The 21,989-nt window shown below is 38.1% G+C and overlaps 1 protein-coding gene across 7 annotated transcripts in view; it reads left to right on the forward strand.

Annotated features, from left to right (window-relative positions):
* The window catches only part of QKI (QKI, KH domain containing RNA binding), a 142,359-nt gene that overhangs the window by 25,246 nt on the left and 95,124 nt on the right, over window positions 1–21,989 (forward strand). For all 7 annotated transcript variants that reach the window (XR_006337952.1, XM_043888196.1, XM_043888195.1 and 4 more), the window contains exon 2: window positions 14,912–15,054. Coding sequence is in view for 6 of the 7 variants with exons in the window: in XM_043888196.1 (XP_043744131.1) it covers window positions 14,912–15,054 (143 nt within the window). In the remaining variant the exon portion in view is untranslated. The remainder of the gene's footprint in view (window positions 1–14,911; window positions 15,055–21,989) is intronic.

Below are 21,989 nucleotides of genomic sequence, written 5' to 3' on the forward strand. Positions count from 1 at the left end.
CTTTGCAATTCCGTTGACTGTGGCCCACCAGGCTTTTTTTTCCTTGGGAGTCTCCAGCAAGAAGGCTGGAGTGGGTAACCATTCCCTTCTCCAGTGAATTCTCCTGATCCAAGGATTGAACCTGCTTCTCCTGCTTGGCAGGCAGATCCTTTCACTGAGCCACCTGGGATGCCCAAGCTAATGCTAGACTCACACATCCAGAATAAAGAGAGCTCATTTGAGGAGGTGAATACGTTCCTGTTACTTTAGAAAGGAGAGGAATAAGTTGTTAGCATATAACCTATTGATGCTTTAGTGAAGTTTCAGGAATGTTTTGTAGCTTTGTATGCCAAGAGCCCTAATGAGGTTTGCTCAGTATCTGTTTTTTCCAAGGATTTAGATGTTGGGAATATAGCAAATGGCAAAAATAAAGCTATCTGCCCTGCCAGGGTTCACATTTCTTTTGCAGGAGACAGGCAGTAGGCAGTATATACTTTCATGGTATATTAGACAGTATGAGTTATAGGGATACATTGAACAGGATAAAGGGAATCAGAGTGTTCTGGGTGGATTGTCAAATTGCAGTTTTAAATAGAGAGATTGGGGTGAGCTTCATTGAGAAATTGACGTTGGAGCAGAGATTTGAAGGAGGTAATGGCGTGAGCTGCAGTGCTGTCTGGGGAGAATGGTGTTCTAAGGGGAGAGAAGAGTCCATGCAGAACCGAGGCCAGAACCAGCATCTCCTTGTGCGGGTGCAGCTGTGGTTGTGAGTGGGAGAGGAGGGCAGAAGGGTTGAGGGGGAGCGGCACAGTGATTGAGATGGGAAATTCCAGCAGGGTTCCTGTAAACCTGCTCTGGCCTAGAAAATCTCTGAGGTCTAATTGTTTATGATAATATTATCTGACTTTTTCACTTGTCCTCCTTGCTTGAGTGTGCATTGGAGTGTTCAGAGGCTGCATGATACTGCAGTAGGATGAATTGAGAAGAAGCTAGGAGAATCCCACTGTCTCCGTTAAGAAAGACATTTAAACCATTTGCAGAAGTATAAAACAGTGCCTCTCCTCACTGTTTTGTTGGAAAATAGAGTATTTTCTATGAAATGTTTTCTGTTAACATGTAATAGAGTTTGCTGTTTTTTAGAGTGAATCAAAAGTAACTTAAACACTTCACTTTTTATTTCTAGTATAGTAGGTATTAATAGATATAAATCTCATGGACATAAGCTCTCTAGGCTACTTGTGGTAATATTTTAAGCATGGGGTCCTGAGACCCAAAATTTTGAGAACAGCTCCACTAGAGAGTTTTGAGCAGAGGAGTGACATATCACTTGGATTATTCTAGGCTAGCTCTGGGAAATAGAGAATAGATTGACAGGAGCAGAGATGGAAGCTGGGAGACCAGTTAGGTTATTTTAGTAGTCAAAGTGGGAAATGCTTGAGGCTGGAACTAGGTGGTGAGAAGTGGGGTTCTGTATATATTTTAAAAGGTGAGCATGTAGTACTTGCTGGTGAATTGGATATGATGTGTGAGCGAATGGACTTGCTGTTTTCTGAGATCAGGAGGAAAACGTCTGAGGGGAGGCAGATAAGGAATCTGCTTTTGAATATGTCAAGGGTACATGTTTAGAAGGTGGTTGGATACAGATGTTTGGAGCTCAAAGAGAGGGTTCGTCTGGAATGTCCTCCACCTCCACTAGGTTTTGTTGGATTATATTGGTAATGTTTTTATAAGATAGCACTTTAGCTTCCATTGCATTTGCATGCTTAGTTGCTTCAGTTGTGTCCAACTCTGCAACCCTATGGACTGTAGCCCACCAAGCTCCTCTGTCCGTGGGATTCTCCAGGAAAGGATACTGGAGTGGGTTGCCATTTCCTCCTCCAGGGGGTCTTCCCAACCCAGGGGTCGAACTCATGTCTCTTTCCTCTTCTGCATTGGCAGGCAGGTTCTTTATTTACCACTAGCGCCACCTGAGAAGCTTCCATTATAATGAGTTAAAGTATGTGATCTCAGAAAGCATGCTGTATTCTGCATTTTAAAAGTTCACATTACAACTGCTTTCCAAGAATATTAAATGATAGTAGAATGTGCACTTTGAGTTAGTAGAAATTTAATACAAAATTATGGCAGTGGCATATCTAGCATTACTTAGATTTTCTGAGTCTATTTCTTTGCAAAGTAAAACAACTTTGGTTTAAATAAAGGGGGTCATATTGTTTACCATATTAATGTTTTTAACACCCAGTATGTTGACATCTGAATATGTTGCTCTTGTTTCTAATTCAGTTTTGATAGCTGATATAAAGGGACCTTTCTGAATATTGTGCATAGTAGATTTTTTATTACGGCTTAAAAAACTCTTGTTAGCTTTTTCATCGTATGAGGCATTTCTCTCGTCTATGGGCTGCTGTAGCACCTGTGAATGTCGTGTGATGTTAATTTGCTTTAGTTTGTGGGAGTAAGGTGATGCACAGGTACATGTAAACATGTTGCATGATTACACATCTGAGGCTTTTCCTACATTGAGCTTAGGTGGCTTTTAGAATACAATTTAAAAAGATAATTAAAAATCTAATTGTTCCCTAGGAAAAGCAATTGATTTCTCCCCCTTACATAACAGACATAATTCCTTCAAAATTTGGGGAGGTTGTATTTGATTTTCACTCTGATTTAACAGATTCCCTTTAAAACCCTCAGAGTTTGAAGAGGCTAAAACACAGAGACAGACACCTCCTCACCTTCTCAAATACAACTGTGGTAGAGCCTGCTTACCCGAGGGTTTGGTGCTTTATAAGAATGCCATTTAAACTGAGTCTTGGTGCCTAGCAGCTTAAGACATTTTGGAATGTGTAATTCTGACAAGAGTAGGATTGTTTGTGCTTCTTAGTTGGTCATTGAATTTATTATTAGTCATTTCTTGTGGTGTATTGATACAGGGGGAGCACAGAATGGGGTTCTCTATGAAGAAACAGGAGGATGCACCCCTAAAAAATTTTAGAGCTGGCAAAAACTATACTTGTGATCTGGTCTAACTTCATTTCACAGAGGAGGAAACTGAGACCCAGAGGTTAAGTTCAAAGCCACACAGCTACAAATTGCAGCAAATCAGAAATAAAATCCAGGTTGTAAAAATTCAAGGTCTGTGTTTTCTCCAACTGCATGTAGTTCTTGGAAAGACTCTCTACAGAAGTGAAATTCGCTCAGTCGTGTTTGCCTCTTTGCTACCCTATGGATTGTAGCCTGCCAGACTCCTCGGTCCATGGGATTCTCCAGGCAAGAATACTGAAGTGGGGTTCCTTTCTCCAGAGGATCTTCCAGATCTCCCGTATTGCGGGCGGATTCTTTACCATCTGAGCTACTGAGGAAGCCCATTTCTATAGAAAGGTCATTGTGTATGGATTGTAGTCTTTTCCCTTGTTCTTAAGGAGCATTTAAAGTACATGTGTTTTTTAAGCAATATCTGATAAAATTAAAGAGATTATTTTAAAATTTTTAGTTATTTTGAATTAAAGATGATATTGAATGGTTTTGAGATCCTCAGTGTTAACTGCCAAACAGATGTTTTCTTTTTTTTTTTTTTTTAAACATTAGAATAAAGTAAGATGCTTGCATGACTTTCATTCTCTCCCACAGCTATCCTCCTCCATTAGAATTGGTAACTTCAAAGGCTGAAGTAAACAGTTTTCTTAGAAAATGAGTTTAGACTGACTTATAGAGAAATGGAAAAAAATAGTGCGGAGGTTAATGTTAACTCATATGACTAGGAAATTAGCATTGATTCGAGATCATTTACTCATTTGTAGATACTTACTCAGATTTCACTAGTGTTTGTACAGGTGTGCTTTTCCTGGTCCAGGATCCAATCAGAAATCCCACATTGCATTTGGTGGTGATGTCTCTCTAGTTTCCTCCATTCTGTGACAGCGTCACATTCTTTCACAATACTTTTCTTGACACTTTGGAAGGCAGCTGAACATTGAAGAACATTCTTCGACTTGTCTGAGTTCAGGCAGTTTGGACAAGAAAACCACAGAAGTGCTTTTGGACCCTTCTAAGCACATCACGCCAGAGCACGTGTCTTTCTCTTGATGTTGACCATCATCTGGTTAAGGTGGTGTCTTGCCAGGCTTCTCCACTGTGCAGTTTCCTTTTTTCCTTTGTAATTAGTACATGTCTTGTGGGAAGATACTCTGAAACTGTGCAGATAGCCTGTTTTTCATACTCTTGTTCACCCATTTTAGCATCCATTGAATAGTTTTTTTGCTTGCAGTAATTATTACTCTGGTGGTTATCTATGATGATTTTTCTTATTCGTCTTTCCTACTATATTTATTATTGAAATTCTACAAGGAAAACTTGTCTTTTCTCCCACTTGTATTATTCAGTTATTTATATCAGTATAAATAGACTATGGGTTATAATCCATTATTATAAGTAAAAGCTTCTTAAAAATATAGTTTTGAAAAGTTAATACATGGAGATGATTGAAAATTCAAAGGCCTGTTAAGAGTATATGGTGAAAAATCTCTTCTCCACTCCTGTATCATGGTTACCCATTTTCATTGCTATGAGTTTATTTTTATTCTTCCAGAAATACTGAAAGGGTTGGGGAAGGAGTTCTTAATAAAAAATTGCTAGATTCTGAAGTACTACTATTTATCTGGATTCTGATGACACCTACCATTTTACCATTACATATTTTGCAAATATTCATGGAGAGATGTGTCTTAACTAGATATCTTAACTTTCGGATTTAAATTTTAATAACAACAGAAATTAATATAAAGACGGGTTTCTCCTGCATATTCTAAAAAATAAATGACCAGAAGGCAACATTTTTATTAAATAATGCTTGATATATAAAAGGTAAAACTCACCAGATTTAAAAGTAACTAACCTCCAAACAAAATTAAATTTAAATAAGGTTCAGTTTTTTTTTCAGTTGATTTTTATTCACTTAAAAAATGCTTTCCTTTTTTTCTTTTTTCCGATAGCCTGTTGCCATTTTTCATTTATGTATCTATTTATTCATTTAGAATTGTCACTTTTCTGGGAAATGAGGCCTAGATTTCATTCATAAAACTGCTTTCTGTTAACATGGAGTGAAAGAGGAGGGCTGGAAAGACTCTTCTGGTAGTTGCTAGTAAACAGTGAACGTATTGGACTATGCTTGTTACAGTATGGCTGTAGCAATAAACCAAAAATTGGTTTGTTCCACCCTCTTATTTTTTATTTCTAATTATTAATACCATCTCTTAAAGTGAGTTTTAAGGGCTTCTTGTTCCAAAAGTCCTTTTTGAAACCCTAAATAAAAGCTGCTTGCACTATCTGTGATCTTGGGCGAATTCTTTAATTTCTGAACATTTTCTTCCTTCCTGCTTTCCATTCCCTCCCCCCTTTTTTTGGAAAATGTGTATTATAGTAAAAACTATCTTAGATTCTGTGAGGATCACATGATAATTTGTGTACCAAATTTTAGCATGGTGAGCTGCTCATATTTTAAAAAATAGGTAAGTCTTTGTGGTTTATTTTTAGACTTGAGAGTCAATAACTTAATTATAATTTTATATGGGAAATCCTGTTCTGCATTTTGATTTAAATTAGTTTCTACCATCCTAATGAAAATAACTATTATTTTCTAAGTGTTACTGTAAGTTGTAAAAAAAAAAAAAAAAATTCATGAAGTAACATGAAAACTAAACTCACCTCCCAGAGACAGTTACTCTTAGTAGTTGTTATATCCTTTTGTTGACTACTGTGTGTCTGTCTGAAAATTCACATACTTCAGTTATGATCATATAATAGACTTTCTTTTCTGTAACCTTTGAAAGAGCCTTTCCAGGGAAATGCAGCCACTGTTAAACACCTTTCATGATACATAACTGCTGCTGAGAACAGTCAAGGAATTAGGACGGGCTGTTTCATATTTTTATGTGAAATTTACCAACAATTTTGAACAGTTGATTTTTGGCAGTTTAAAGGAGGGCTTCTGAATTTCATTTTGTCATTTTTCTTTTTGTACTTACAATTCTGAATTGATTAAAAAGTAAAAAGGGCCCCATCTATAGCATTGGCAGTAACTTTATTCCTGCCCCACCCCCTGCTAGTTTCAATGTAGTTGCCTCAAATTTAAATCAGATTTATTTGGTTGAGTAAGCAAAATATGTTCCATTAAATAGTGTGTATTCTCTAGTAGCCTGCTTTTTAATTCATTTCTTTTCTTTACCTTGTGGATATGGCTTTTTAAAAGTAGAACAGTGAAGTTATATTATTCTGTGGGTTTTGCTGTGCTTAAAATATTTTTAAAACTCCCTGTATTTAGTAAACCCTGAATTAGAGGTTTCTTTTTTTAGAAGACATGTTTGTTGCCCCTACGTGTACAGGGCACATAACAGCCACCTCGTTGTGTGTTGGCAGGTGTCCTTCAGTTATAAGTAGAATTTTAATATTATTGTTATAAGATTTAATAAATTTCGTGTGAATAGAGACTGGTGATTTGTTAATTAAGACCTGAAACAACTAAAATCTTACTTTGCCCTTTGTCTCACTGTACCGGTTTAGTGTCCAGTAAGAGGTGGATGCAGATAGTGAAGAAATCATTGATCCCATTTAAACTTCATTTGGAATGATCAAAGCTGTCATTTTAACTTTGTTTATAAAATTTATACTGTGTACCTCAAAGCGTATATATATTTATAAATAATTGACTCTTACTTTACTGAATAAATTAAGGGAAAATGTTAAATTAAAAAAAGACATTAATGGTCAAATGATACAGTAACCTTTTCATTTCTTTCTGTATTTTAGCTCCAGCTATTATAATTAAGTGTAAAGGTAAAAAAAAAGCAGGTAGATGCCCAAATGAAGTGTATATGTCTATCATATCATTATAGCCAGTTGTTGTTCAGTTGCAGTTGTGTCTACCTCTTTAAGACCCCATGGACTGCAGCACACCAGGCTTCCCTGTCCTTCACCATCTCCTGGAGTTTGCCCAAGTTCATGTCCATTGAGTTGATGATGCCATCCAACCATCTCATCCTCTGTCGTCCCCTTCTTTCTCTCTTTCCCAGCATCAGGGTCTTTTCCAATGAGTGGCCAAAGTATTGGAGCTTCAGCTTCAACATCAGTCCTTCCAGTGAATATTCAGGGTTGGTTTCCTTTAGGATTGACTGGTTTGATCTCCTTGCAGTCCAGGGGACTCTCAAGAGTCTTCTCCAGCACCACAGTTCAAAAGCATCAGTTCTTCAGTGCTCAGCCTTCTTTATGGTCCAGCTCTCACATCCATACATGACTACTGGAAGAGCCATAGCTTTGACTAGACTGACCTTTGTCGGCAAAGTAATGTCTCTGGTTTTTAATACACTGTCTAGGTTTGTCATACCCTTTCTTCCAAGGAGCAAGCATCTTTTAATTTCATGGCTGCAGTTACTGTCTGCAGTGATTTTGGAGCCCAAGAAAATAAAGTCTGTCACTGTTTCCATTGTTTCCCCATCCATATGCCATGAAGTGATGGGACTGGATGCCATGATCTTTGTTTTTTGAATGTTGAGTTTTAAGCCAGCTTTTTAACTCTTCTCTTTTCTCCTTCATCAGGAGATTCTTTAGTTCCTCTTTGCTTTCTGCCATAAGGGTAGTATCATCTGCATATCTGAGGTTATTGATATTTCTCCCAGTTCATAATTCCAGCTTGTGATTCAGTCAACTGAGCATTTCGCATGATGTACTCTGCATATTCCTGAGTGTGCTGGAGAAGATTCTTCGGAGTCCCTTGGACTGTAAGGAGATCCAGCCAGTCCATCCTAAAGGAAATCAGTCCTGTGTGCTCGTTGGAAGGACTGATGTTGAATCTGAAACTCCAATATTTTGGCCACATGACTCATTTGAAAAGACCCTGATGTTGGCCAAGATTGAAGGCAGGAGGAGAAGGGGACGACAGAGGATGAGATGGTTAGATGACATCACCAACTCAATGGAGATGAGTTTGGGTAAACTCCGGGAGTTGGTGATGGACAGGGAGGCCTGGTGTGCTGTGGTTCACGGGGTCGCAAAGAGTTGGACATGACTGAGCAACTGAACTGAACCCTGCATATAAGTTAAATAAACAAGGTGACAATATACAGCCTTGACACACTCCTTTCCCAGTTTTGAACCAGTCTTTTCCATGTTTGGTTCTAACTGTTGCTTCTTGACCTGCATACAGAACTCTCAGGAGGCAGGTCAGGTGGTGTGGTATTCCCGTCTCTTGAAGAATTTCCCACAGTTTCTTGTGATCCACATAGTCAAAGGCTTTGGCAGTGAAGCAGAAGTAGATGTTTTTCTGGAACTCTCTTGGTTTTTTCTGTGATCCAGTGATGTTGACAGTTTGATCTCTGATTCCTCTGCCTTTTCTGATTAAGGCAGAAGTAGATGTTTTTCTGGAACTCTCTTGGTTTTTTCTGTGATCCAGTGATGTTGACAGTTTGATCTCTGATTCCTCTGCCTTTTCTGAATCCGGCTTGTACATCTGGAAGTTTTCACTTATCATACTGTTGAAGCCTGGCTTTGGAGGATTTTGAGCATGACCTTGCTAGCATGTGAAATGAGTGCAATTGTACAGTAGTTTGAACATTCTTTGGTATTACTCTTTGTTATTCAATGAAAATTGATCTTTTCAGTCCTGTGGCCACTGCTGAGTTTTCCAAATTTGCTGGCATGTTGCATGCAGCACTTTCATGGCATCATCTTTTAGGATTTGAAGTCGCTCAGCAGGAATTCCTTAGTCAGTTGGCAATTAGAATTGGCTGACACAACATTAAGGTTAACATGTGGTTTGCATCAGATTGTTTTCAGTGTTTTGAAAAGTCATCCTTAGGAAAAAAAAAATTTACTTCTTTTTGGCTGTGCAGGTAGGTCTTAGTTGTGGCTTGGGGACTTGGCTGCCCCTTGGGATGTGGGATCTGGTTCCCTCACCAGGGATCAAGCTTGCATCCTCTGCATTGTAAGACATATGGTCCCACTGGACCACCAGGGAAGTCCCCCTGAAAAGTTACCTTTTAATCTGTATTGTTATAGATTCTGAAAATAATTTTTTAATCCTTTTCAAAATTTATATCATTAGAATTTGTTTTTCTTTACTACTGAGGTGGTAAATTTTTTATATTACCTAATCTTTGTTTTCTTGGTTTAAGTTTTTTGTTAAAATTCTAAATCAGAAAGTATATATTTTATTTTTTATTCTTTCAATTTTGCAGCAATGAATTTATACACAGCATTTTCTACTGATCTTTGGAAATGACTACTTAATCTTTGGAAATGACTACTTAATTTTGTAATTGAGATTTCTCAATTTTTTCTGTTCTCCGGTATTTTTTTCATATTTTTGATACTTACTCCACAGAGTGATTAGCTGTTAATTTGATAATTCAGATTTCAGAAGAATGTGCCACACTACTATGTATAAAATAGATGACTAATGAGGATCTACCTAACAGCACAGGATCTACCTACTCAGTGCGCTGTGGTCACCTAATGGGGTGGAAATCTTTAAGAAAAGTGGATTTATGTGTATGCTCAAGACTGCCTCCCTGCTGCACAGGGGACACCAGCACCACATTGTAAAGAGGCTAAACTTCAAAAAACCAAAACTGCAGAATCGTAAGGTGGCAGCGGATGGGATGTACGGACAGTAGCTCAGATACAGGAAAAGTGGCGGTCATGGCAAAGCTAAAAGCCAAGTTAGTTAAGGCTTAATGAAACATAAGAATGATTTTAAAACAAAGCTTTTAGTTAAATCCATAGGTGAGTTAGGGGAAAGGGAAATGACTCAAGGCCAATGAGATATTAGTAAGTTGCATAAAACAGAATGGTGTAATAACTGCTTTTCTCTTAGGAGCATAATTCACTGACCGATAATTGAGCTTTAGTTTGGAAAAGGAAAATATCAGGATAATTACAGCAGAGAAATATGAAGAGACCAAGCAGTACAGCCAAAGCAGATTTTTAGGACTGGATAAAAAAATAGTTCTCAAGGTATTGGAATTTGAAAAAAAATGTGATGACTGAGTATCAATTCAAGAAAACATGGAAAATGAGAGGAGCCTGACTGCTAGAAAGGTTAATACTCCCCAAAGCTGAAATTATATTCTCAACTTGTTAGCACAGCCTTTAGATTCCAGAAGTGATTATTTCCTGTTTAGCTCTGGTGGATCCAGAGGAAGATTCCAGTTCTACTGTAGCTTGACATGTCATCAAATAGTTGATAAAGTGTGCCTGAAGATTTAATATCCAGGTTAGAGAAATATGTGTGTTATGAAATTGCAGTTAGTTGGATCCTTGCCTCACAGAATAGTCATCCCTTAAGAATGTCAACTGATAGATTATCATCAGTCTGAAGGTATTAGTCTGGTAGAAAGCAACCATGAAAAAATGTTAATTTGTCTACTGCTGTCTAAGGAAACAGCCGTAGAAGTATGGAATGGTTGAAACTTAGCTTAGACCATGTCAGCAGTGCACTGTGCCCGCCAAAGCAGTTAAGGTGTTCTTGAAGGTGCAAAGGAAGCAGAGTGTTTGGGACTGGAGGCAGGCAGCCTCAGGCTGCATACTCATCGGCGGTCAGGGAAGGATGTGTGTGGTACAGGGTTTTCCATTTTAAAAGAGACAGACAAATGAATTATACCTAAATGAGTAAGAGTGTATGAAACTGTGTCATATAACTGAGAGAAGAGGGCACTTAGATTTCAGAACTTTTTTATGACCTTTGGAGTGTTGAGTGGGGATGAGTGGGAGAAAATTCAGTAAATTTATAACATTTGAGAACTTAATTTAGAGATGTCTAAAACAAGTTTTCTTGATATTAGTGTTATTTTGGAATAATTATAAGTAGTTGGAATTTGTATACTTGGTGAGTAAGCAAATGGTTCTGAACTTTTACTTCTCTAAACCACTGCGGTAGTTTGATGAAGGTAGTGTGGAGATGGGGACATGAAAATCATTATATCTTGTAGTGTTTGATGCAACAAAAGAACGTATAAAGCATACTCATTATGAGGCATTTGTATGTTTCATAAATGAACACCTGTGAGCCCACTGCTTACAAAGGAATTAGAGCGTTACCCGTGCCCATACCTGTGATGAGTTTCTGTAATACTTTGCCTTTGATCATATCAGCTTGATAGGATAGCATTAACAAAAGCTCTGCTTGCTAGCCTTAAAGAATGAAATGCTTTGGAGTCAGCTTTTAAAACCATTGGTATTATGGGGAAAATAATGAGTTTTTGCCTAGTGAGGTTGGAAACCAGTGGATTCAGTTACCATCATTTGATAAGCAACCTTTAATTATATGAAGTACTGGCTACCCACTCGAGTGTTTTGGGGCTTCCCTGACAAACTCTTGGTAAAGAATTCACTTGCAATGCAAGAGACCCCGGTTTGATTCCTGGTTTGGGAAGGTCCCCTGGAGAAGGGATAGGCTACCCACTCCAGTATTCTGGCCTGGAGAATTCCATGGAGTGTATAGTCCATGGGGTCGCAGAGTCAGACACAACTGAGCGACTTTCACTTACACTTTTCACCGGCACAGACAGGTTAAGTAAGAGGCATCTAAAATGACACAGTTATTGTTAGAACTGGCATCAGAACTTGTTCTGACTTGAGTGTCATAAGTAATGTGCCAAGAAGTGCTAATGATTTTCTGGCTCGAAAGGTGCTATTGATAAAGGTGTAGTACTCAGCTGGTTGGACTCCACAGTGAAAATTCTAAATATCTTGTGAACCCAAACTCTCTTAGTCATCTTTTCATTTCCATTAGTGCTGTCTTGTATGTAATTTCTTTTCTATTATTAAGTTGAGTGATGTATTTTAGAGACTGAAATAAACATGGTAGAAATATTTTTTAATTTTAATAAAAATAGAATATATAATTTCATTGTAATTTTGCTTCACATACTCCTGTCATTAGAAAACAAAGTCAGAGCTCCTGTCCTCTTGACTTCTTTCTTGATCCTAATACCCTGTCTGTAGCAGAGTTGATGATGCCTGCTTTTGTGTCTAATCCGTATCTCTTACTTACTGTTGTTCTACCTTAGAGTACCTCTGTGTTTGTATACCTCCCATATTAGACTAAATTTTTTGAGAGCTGGGACCATGACTTGCTTAACTTCAATGCCCTAGAACCTGGCTCTTTCCTCTCTCCATTCACCCATCCATCAATCTGATTTACTGAGTATTAATTGAGGACCCACTGTATTCCCAGCCACTGTTGGAAGAACCAAGAATATAATAGGTAACAAAATTTCATGGAACTTTTAAGTTATTAAATAATCAAAAAAATGTTTCTAGAAATACAGCTTAAATGGTAAATGTATCTTTTCTTTCATTATATCATCTGGTCAGATAGATATAGGTTACTGGGTTTTTTGGTATATTGTTTTTAAATCTAGTCATCTGAATTTTTTTATTTATAATTGATTATTTCGACTTTTCTAAGTTAGATAAATTATTTTACTGAAATCACTTTTGTTTACCTGAAAATCACTTTTTCCTCTTCAGTCAACTGTATTACTGTGTTAATAGATTTAAAAAAATATTGAATTATTCTTGCATTCATGGTGTAAATTCCACCTTGTCTAGTGCATTAGTGGATTATGCCAGTGATGTCTGTGCATTTTGGATATTTGCATCTCCATCTATAAGCAGATTTTGTCTATGGTTTTCCTTTTATGCTATTGTCAGGTTTTTGAGTGTTACTAGCTTCATAATAAGAATTGGGCAGCTTTTGAAGAGGAAGTTTTAATGGAACAAGCTAATGTTGAAAGTGCTTCTACATAGAGACCTGGACTGAAGGATATATGTGCAGTTTTAATTAGATTAAATTTTTCTCATGCCCTCCACTTAATTATGTGCTATAATTACATAATTATGTAAACAACCATTTATATTTAAATTATTGGTCACTAGAAATTTGATTTGGGAATTGCTGTCATATGCAACTTAAGATAAACACTGATTTGATACTGAATATCATTGGGGAAGATTTCATTATGAAAGCAAAAGTATAAAAAAGAACTTAAAGAATCAAGTCTTGCCCTTATAATGTAGCTAAATACAAGGTACCTTCTTTTGATTTTCTTTTACAAAAGTTCACTTGCTATAAGAGATAAACATTTGGTAAACTTTGACAAGCAAATTGTTAAGGGATAAGATTTATTATAAAACGAACATTGCCATCACTGAGGCAGAAAATGTACTGTAGTGCAGAATTTTCACCGGTTGGACTAATATAACTGGGTAAAAACATCTCTGATCATGCCTTTTTACTGCAGTGGATTTTATTTAACTGAAAACAATGTAAATAACTAGTTAAGAAAATTAAAGTCTGCCTTGCTTTTGCTAGTTCCTTAATAACAGTAAATTGAAATTCAATGTTTGGAAGGCATACAAATACAACACGGTGTGGTTGTGGTAAATGTATCTCTCTATCCAGGTGAAGTTGTATTTTTGTATATTTATGTATTCTTTAACCTATTCATCTTATCTAAATTTTCTTATTAATAATTAGTTCTTTTGGAATCTTATTTTTAAGTATCAATACTAATGGACCCAAGCCTCTTCCCAGAGGAGGACATAATCTGTCATTGAGAGTTGGTTAGAGAAACATTCAGCTAAGTTAATAATGACAACTTAGTCGGTAAAGAATCTGCCTGCAGTGCAGGAGACCTGGGTTCAGTCCCTGGGTTGGGACGATCCCCTTGAGAAGGAAATGGCAACCCACTACAGTATCCTTGCCTGGAAAATCTCATGGACAGAGGAGCCTGGTGGGCTGCAGTCCATGGGGTGGCAAAGAGTCGGGCACGACTAAGCAACTAACACTTACTTACTTACTTACTTATTAGTGTATTCTAGTAGGTAGGGGCCTATCCTTTAGCACAATGTAAAAGCTACATAAAGAACTCTTGAAAGAATTGATTTCTTTGTATAGGACTTGATACGTTAAAATAGATTTCTCATTTTTTTTTTAAGAAATCATATTTACACCTGAGAACTGTCATGATAGTTGTTTTAAAAAATCATTGAGTTTAGGTATCTCTGGTTTCTTGTATTTCATTCATTAACTCACTGTAGTTTGATCTCCATACCATCTTTTCCTCACAACTTCTGTATCAACGTTGACTTAGCAGTCAAGTCCAAGGTCCCCTCTTTTTGCCTTTACCTTACCATGTTTTTGTGGTATTTGATACTTTCGATCACCCTGGCCTTGAATCTGTCATTTCTTAGCTTCTTTGATGCCTCTCTTCCGTAGTTCTCCTATCTACCTCCACTACTTCTTGGTTTGGAGCTTCTTTTCCTACTCCTTAAATCTTTCTTTTCCTAGGGTCATTCAGTTCTTTCTTCTCCCAATCCCGCCTTAAGACATCTTTTTTGTTCTGTAGCTTTAACTAGTACGTTTGTGTATCACACTCAGACTTCTGAATCTCTGTATCTAATGAACATCTCTGTTTGGGTATTCCAGAGATACTTAAAACATCTAAGGAAGTGGTCCAGTTTGAATTTCATTCAGCTAGATTAGTTCTGAAGTATAAAGGAGCCTTTGGCATTAGTGTTGTCTGACAGGCATTCTTGGGGAGTTATTTGGCTGAAGCTATCATTTGTTTAGGCATGGAGAAATTAGGTAAAGTAACTGGTTTGTATTATAGTGAATAAGAGCTTGGGCTCTGAAGTTATTCTTAATAAAATATATTATTTGGTGTAAATTTGGTTTCTGGTAGAATTTATTTAAGACTGTAGTTCGGTTATACACAGACTTAATCCAGAAAATGACAGAATAGATCAACAACTCTTGACTTCTTTAAGTTTTAACACTTAATCAATGAAATCCTCCCTTACCCTCTTATTTATTTTTTTCCTGGACTAGTAAGAATATTTTTTTGTCTAACACATTTAAAATTTTTACTTTTAACAGAAATTAGCAGAGTACGGAAAGACATGTACAATGACACATTAAATGGCAGTACAGAGAAAAGGAGTGCAGAGTTGCCTGACGCTGTGGGACCTATTGTTCAGTTACAAGAGAAACTTTATGTGCCTGTAAAAGAATACCCAGATGTAAGTACATTCTGTTTATATTCAATGTTCTGTTTTGCTTTTTTTCCTGCTTCACATTCTTTGGAAAGAGATGTGTCTGGTGGTAAGCATTGGCAGCTGCTTTAAAAAAATTTCACATGAGGGACTAGAAGTGTGAATAATATAAAATTATTTTTTAAAATATATTTTCATTTGGATGTTGCTGTGTCACTTTGGAAATGCACATAGTAAAGACTTAGTTCTTGATTTCAAATTGAGGCAAGAATTATGGAAAGAGCTTTGGCTTGAATGTCAGAAAGCACCAGGTACAGCTGGTGCTTGTCTTTGATTTGACCTCCGAAGAAGCAGCGTCATCCTTTCAGTACGGCGAGGGGCGGCCAGACTGGGATAGCCAGGGTTCCTTGCGGTGCTAAAATTTTTATCATAACCGCTGTTTATAATTATTTTCATCTTAGTTCCTTGCTCAGCTATTCTCTGAGTATCCTGTCCTGGATAGCCTCCTTATACTATACAATTAAATTGTAAAAGGCTCAAAACTCTTTGCCTTTTGTTACACAGCCCTTACGTGATACGGTACTTTCTATCTATGACCTCATCTTAAATGATTTTCCTTCTTCCTCAACACCCGGTAGTCCCACTGGCTGTTATGAATAAGTCTGTTCCCAGCCCAAGTACCTTTATGTTTTCTCTGCATTGATCTTAACCGGCTGGCTGCTTCTTGTCATTAAGATTTTAGCTTAAATATCACTTTAGAGAGGCCTCCTCTGACCATTTAATATAAAAGCAATCTGGTTACTATTATGTCACATATGTCTCTATTTTCCCGCAATAGCACTTACTGTCTAGCTTTTTTAATGTCTCACCGCAGCAGAGTATAAGGCACCTAAGAACCTGGTTCCTGTCATTCACTCGTGTTCCCAGTGCGTGCAGTGTTGGCACGCAGTAGGCACCCAGCAGCTGCTGAGCACACCGAGGCAAGTTGGTGTCCTTCTGCGGAGCTTCGGAGGGCTTTGCTGAAAGGAAGTGCAAGAAGGAGTTGATATTGTGAAGTCAAAAATGTGGTGTGCAGTCTAAGATGCATTGATTACGTGGATACTAGCGTAGTTTGGAGATTGGAAATAAATGTCGAGTTGATAGGGGGAAAATGTTGATATTACATAAGGTGCATTTCTATTAATAATACAGTTTTCTTACAAGTTAATCCATTTACTCTTTTTTTAAAATAAGTATTTTTGTTGCAAATATATAAGCAATTTTGGATGATGTAGGCAAAAGAGAGTTTGTTGGAAGATAATTGGGTGTCACACTAAGGGCTAAAGGACTAGCTGGAGAACAAAGCTGTGTATAAGACAGGAGCCAGGGCAGGTTTGAGAACCTCAGTGGTGGAAGTTCAGACCTTCCCTGTTGAGAGCCTTGGTCTTTTTCTGTTTTTAACTTCCATTTAATAATATTGTGGTAGTTCATACATACACATGTATAAATTCTCTTCAGACTCTGCTTCCATCCCGGCTGCCATGTAACTTTGAGCAGCATTCCATGTGCTACATAATTTGGCATCATGCCTCTCAGATTTTATTTTCAAACTTCATATTCTTAGGAGAGAGAATGTATTTTTGGCCAGTTTGCTATGAGTAAGGCCTGGGATTAACTGACATAACCTAGACCACCCTGGGTATTGGATTATTTTTAGGGATGGTAAATTGTGATTTGGGCAGCTGTCCATCCCAGTTGACGTCTACTACTTTTGTGTTTCATTATCTCTTTAAAAGATAGCGACCTTCTCATCTGCTTGTTTAAAGGATAAAGATCCTGCACTAGTCTTTAATATAGACTATGTAAGAGCGTGAGACTGTGTTAGAGAATATAACCTTAACTTGCCTGATCCCCATTCTTACCAAAAAATGCCATGTAGGGAGTGGTGTTTATATTGCATTACTTAAAAGACACAAGTCCTGTATAACCCTCTAAGTCAGAAGAAATGTGTTTTATGTTGTGGATCCAAAGGGAGGCACCTTTTTACTATATTCCTGTCCTTTTCCACCAGTTGAGATTCATTGTCATGGTCAACTTCAGTTGCTGACAGATGTGTTGGAGTGAAACAATGTCTGGTTCAATGATTCTCAAAATGTGGTCCTGGGGCCATAGTATCCACACCTCCTGGGAACTTGTAAATGTTCAAACCTCAGCCCAGACTAGTCGAATCAGCAACTCGGGGGCCAAAGCTCAGCAGTCTGCCTTCCAAGCCATGTAGACGATCCCCATGCACACCGAGGCTTGGGAAGCACTGCTCTCCTTTGTGTAGGTTGTCATCCTAGGCCAGGCTCACAGGTTGTCACGTAGGGTCCTCTTACCAGGCGTTGTTTCAGGAGGCAGATGGGGGTAGTGAACTCTTGAGGAGCAGGCATCACAGTAGTAGGGACAGACAGGAAACAAGTGGATGTTTTCTTTAGGTCCTGTCCGTGCTGTGGGAAAAAGGAGATGCATAGTGGCTATGTGTTTACAGTCGAGGCATCTCTGTAAGATGAAGGGAGTGCGGAGACATGAGTAGAGCGATGGGGGAGGGCGTTCAGATCGTCTGGGGAAGGACGTTTTAGGCAGAGAGATCAGCAGTTCAGTGAGCGTGCTTGGGAAGTGTGGGGAGATTCGAGGTTAGAAAGTTAGCGGAGTGCCTATCCTGTAGAGGTTTTGGATGCTACTCAATGTGGAATGGAGAGCTGGGGAGTGCTGCGGGCTCAGTGAGGTTCTAATAGCTGATTTCTGCCTTCTGTGTGGAGAAAGGCAATGGGTGATACTGACAGCCGGGAGACCAGCTGCGGGCAGAGGAGGAATTTGACCAAGCAGACTTAAAAATAAATACTCAGATGCTACATAATTGATAACTTAAGAGCCAGTAGGACTTGCTGGCAGATTGGATATGAGGGGTGAGGGAAAACTCAGAGGAATAGCTTGGAGATTTTGATTGGTTGAAGTAACAGTCACCAATTCCTGAGCTGTGAAAGACTGAGGGAAGAGCAGGTCTGGGGTTGGGGCTTCACATTTCTGACTTAGAGCTGAGTTTGAAGTCAGACATCCATATGTAGGCGTGTTAGTGAGGCAGGTGGTGTATGAGTTGTGGGTAATTCCTGGCACCCAAAAACATCTATTTTATCAAAGCTTTTTAAATGAGAAATTCAGTGGTTTATAGGAGAGAAATAGATATAAGCCATTTTGTTCCTTCAGACCAGTTTTTTAATACCTTGATTTTAAATTTCCTTTAAAAGAATTTGGCAGAGTTGGAGTCTGCATGGAGTTTCTCTTTGAGGTTATCAATACATACCAAATGAATAGTAACTATGCTGTAGTCTGTATTAGGAACTGTATCTCATCATTAAATAATAAAATGAAACGAGTGTCAGATTTTGGCAGTATAGAAAATATTTTTATTTCAGAATTACGAATTAGGTATTGGTCACAATGAAACAAGTGTGTGTTTTTCTTATTCCTGTTTTTCTTAATGTATCTTAGAGATCATTATATATGCGTTTCTCTTACCTCCTCCTTTTGTATGAGGAATTGATTTTGTCAGTGAACTCATGCTCTTTGACTCGAAAATGCTTTTATTAAAGCTTCAAAGGGGCAGTGTAGTATCGGGGTCCAAATATATGAACTCAGACTCCTGGCTGGCCCTAATGCTTGTATTGTGACTTTGGGCAAATCCAGTCATTAGTTTTTTCATCTCTGTATAGAGGTAGTCTCTCTCAGGCTTGTGAGGACTTATAAGTGAATTAGTACATGTAAGATGTTTGGAAAACGCCATAATGCTGTGTAGGTGTTGCCAGAATTAAGCTCCAGGAGGGTGGGGATGTTTTCCTTTTTTATAGTCTCACTGCCTGGGACAGTGTCTGGTAAACGGTAGCTGTACAATAAGTATTTGTTGTGTGTATCTGTATGCAAGCTTCAGTCTTTTAAATACTGCTGAACTTTTTTAAGTTGTCTTTTAAGTTTACATATAGCAACTTATTTATAAAAGTGTAAATTTGGAGATATTGTTTTGGTTTTGGCTGTGTATAACTCTGGGACTGATAAGAGAAGGAAGCCTTAGATTCAGTGTTTGAGAAATGAGATTGTGCTGTATTATGTCCACAGTGTTTTTTGAATCAGTGGCTTAATGGTGTGGGAATGAGAAGGTAATATGAATAGCTTGTTGAAATGTATTGAAAATTTTTTACAAATTTAACTATCAGTATTTATACTTATTGATAAAGTGGATTGTATTGCATCTCTGCTAGTATTAAGCACATCCTGGAGGTGGGGATATTAATTCAGTAAAGAAAGCTGCCTGATACAGTTGAGATAATAGTGGGTTTGTGAGTCAGGTTTTGAATCCTGGCTTACTCCTTTAGTGGCTGTATTTGTCAACAGTTGCCACAGCAGTGCTCTATGTAAGCTGTCCTAAAACTCAGTGGCTTAAAACAGTAAGTATTGATTTCTGTGCTCTTTATTTAGTCTATACTGTGTGTGCTGGAGTTCTGAGGATTGAGTTTAGCCAGCTTGGCCTGGGCCAGCTGTGCGTGTTTCAGTTGCCTTTATTTCCTGCTAGGCTCTGCCCAAAGGGGCAGCAGCTGCTTGGGGCAAGCTCTTCTCCCGGTAGGTGACTGGAGTGGCAGAGCCGAGCCAAATTGCTTAAATACATGAAAGACCTCTACACGTTCTCCCTCAGCCAACATTCCCTTAGCTTGATGGTTGTCAGCTGTGGATGGATCTTGCCCTTCGGTGGCGTTTGGCAATTTCTGGAGCTGTTTTTGGTTGTCACAACTTGAAGGGAGTACTAGTGGCATTTAGAGGGTAGGTGCCACGGATGCTCTTAGGCATCCGACAGCGCACAAGACAGCCCCAACAACAAGGAATTCTCCTGCCCCAAATGTCAGCAGTGCTGAGGGTGATGAACTGTTTTATCAAGTCACTCCGTCCACATGAGAAGGGACTGGAACAATAATTGAGACTACCACACTGACTTTGAACTTTAGAATGTTAACTTTAGGATGTTTCCTTGTCTATAAGATCATCGAGTTTCTTTCATAGAATTATTTAGAGTAATGAAGATAACAAATATATGATATTTGATAGTGCACTCAGTATGGTTCTTGTGATCATGAGTAAGGAAAAAATCCCCATCCTTAAAGGAGCCCACAGTGTTGTATGAAAGAGAAAAGCTGTTGCATTAAATCCTTTAAGACTATTTATCATACTTTCATAAAAGGACAAACAGGAGTGAAGATTAAAGTTAAACATAGGCCACATCATAGCGTTGGTTTGGCCAGTTTTTAAGAAAGGACTTGTTTGAGTCCATGGCGATCATATAAACAGTATGTGAATGAAGTTAACTCTGATTGATAAAAGTAAAAGATGTTGTGTTTCAGTGAGTCAGTAATAATTGTGTCATTGAGGTTGCCTGGTCATCGTTTCTGTGTTCTGAGAAAAGGTTTTATAGGGTGTGCCAGAGTGGTAGAGTACGTTCCACACGTTGGCGCGTCTAGCTGTCTGGTGCCTTAGTTAGCCTAGTGTATATGTGAACAGATATATTGCAAAACTGTTTTAGCTTCAGGCGTGTTATGATTAAGTTGTAGTGAGACTTTTCCCAGAAATTTTTTATGAAGATAATTTGACTTTCTGATGTTTTAAAAATGGGTCTTAATTTTGAACAGTTACAGCTTTGAAAGGTTTGTCTTGGATCTAAGCTGTCATGAGGACATATATTGTCAGTGTGTTTACACAGATTGTAAGATGGGTAAATGCCCTTTCAAATATTTTTTCCAGCTTGTAGGACTTCAACATGACAACGCTAGTTAATAATGTGGGTTTATAATGTTTTTCACGGTACTCTCTATGGAAAGTGAAAGTGGCTCAGTCGTGTCCGACTCTTTGCGACCCCATGGACTGTATAGTCCATGGAATTCTCCAGGCCAGAATACTGGAGTGGGTAGCCTTTCCCTTCTCCAGGGGATCTTCCCAACCCAGGGATCAAACCCAGGTCTCCCGCATTGCGGGCAGATTCTTTACCAGCTGAGCCACAAGGGAAGCCCAAGAACACTGGAGTGGGTAGCCTATTCCTTCTCCAGGGGATCTTCCTGACTCAGGAATCGAACCCGGGTCTAGCTCCTAATAATAATCTATGTTAATGGTGGAACATAAGTTTTAAATTTCTTTTCAGTTTATTTCTTCTGGACTTGCAGATAAAATTTGGCTAGTCATAGCTTCTGAGTTGGTATGGAGTTACTGGTCAGATCAGTTTCTTAAGATCTGCAGAATGGCTGCTGAGCTGACTTTTGTTTTGGAGGAATTATGAGAGGGGAGAAGAGATCAATGCAGTTGTTTATCTTTACTTAAGCCTTTGTTCCTTTGACTCTTGTGGCTTTCTTACTGTGTTGAAAGACTCGATATAAGCTACTTTCGTCTTTCGTTGTTCTGAGAAACTAATGGACAGTAAGTAAAAATTTAATGATCGGCCAAGTCTCTCTCTCCAAAACCTAGGTTAAACCTTGATATTTGGCAAGATATGATCTTAATTATAAGTGAAAATAAAAACATCTGCACATCTCTCTTTGGTATTTTATACAGGAACCTCTTAGGGATAGACTGTTGATTTGAAGGTTAGATATATGTTTTTATTGAATAGTGTAAAATGTTTCAGATTACATACTAACCTATTGGAGTTTGTAATTTAGCAGTACAATTTGATAATATAGAGCATGTCTTTAAGTTTTAGGAAGAGAGACTATTATTGTTGACTTAGAGCTTTAAACAGATCAATTCAGTGAAGGTCAGTTTCATAAAACTTGGTTTTCAAGTTTCATTTTTATTTCACTCTGCAAGGGTATTTCAAAGGCCTGCTGTGTACCAGATATTTAATAGGCTCTTTGTGGTCTGAGATATACTAAATTTCTTAGGATGTTAATGGAAATTATTCCAAAAAGGAT

Source organism: Cervus elaphus, chromosome 26, assembly GCF_910594005.1.
Source record: "Cervus elaphus chromosome 26, mCerEla1.1, whole genome shotgun sequence".
Lineage (NCBI taxonomy): Eukaryota > Metazoa > Chordata > Mammalia > Artiodactyla > Cervidae > Cervus > Cervus elaphus.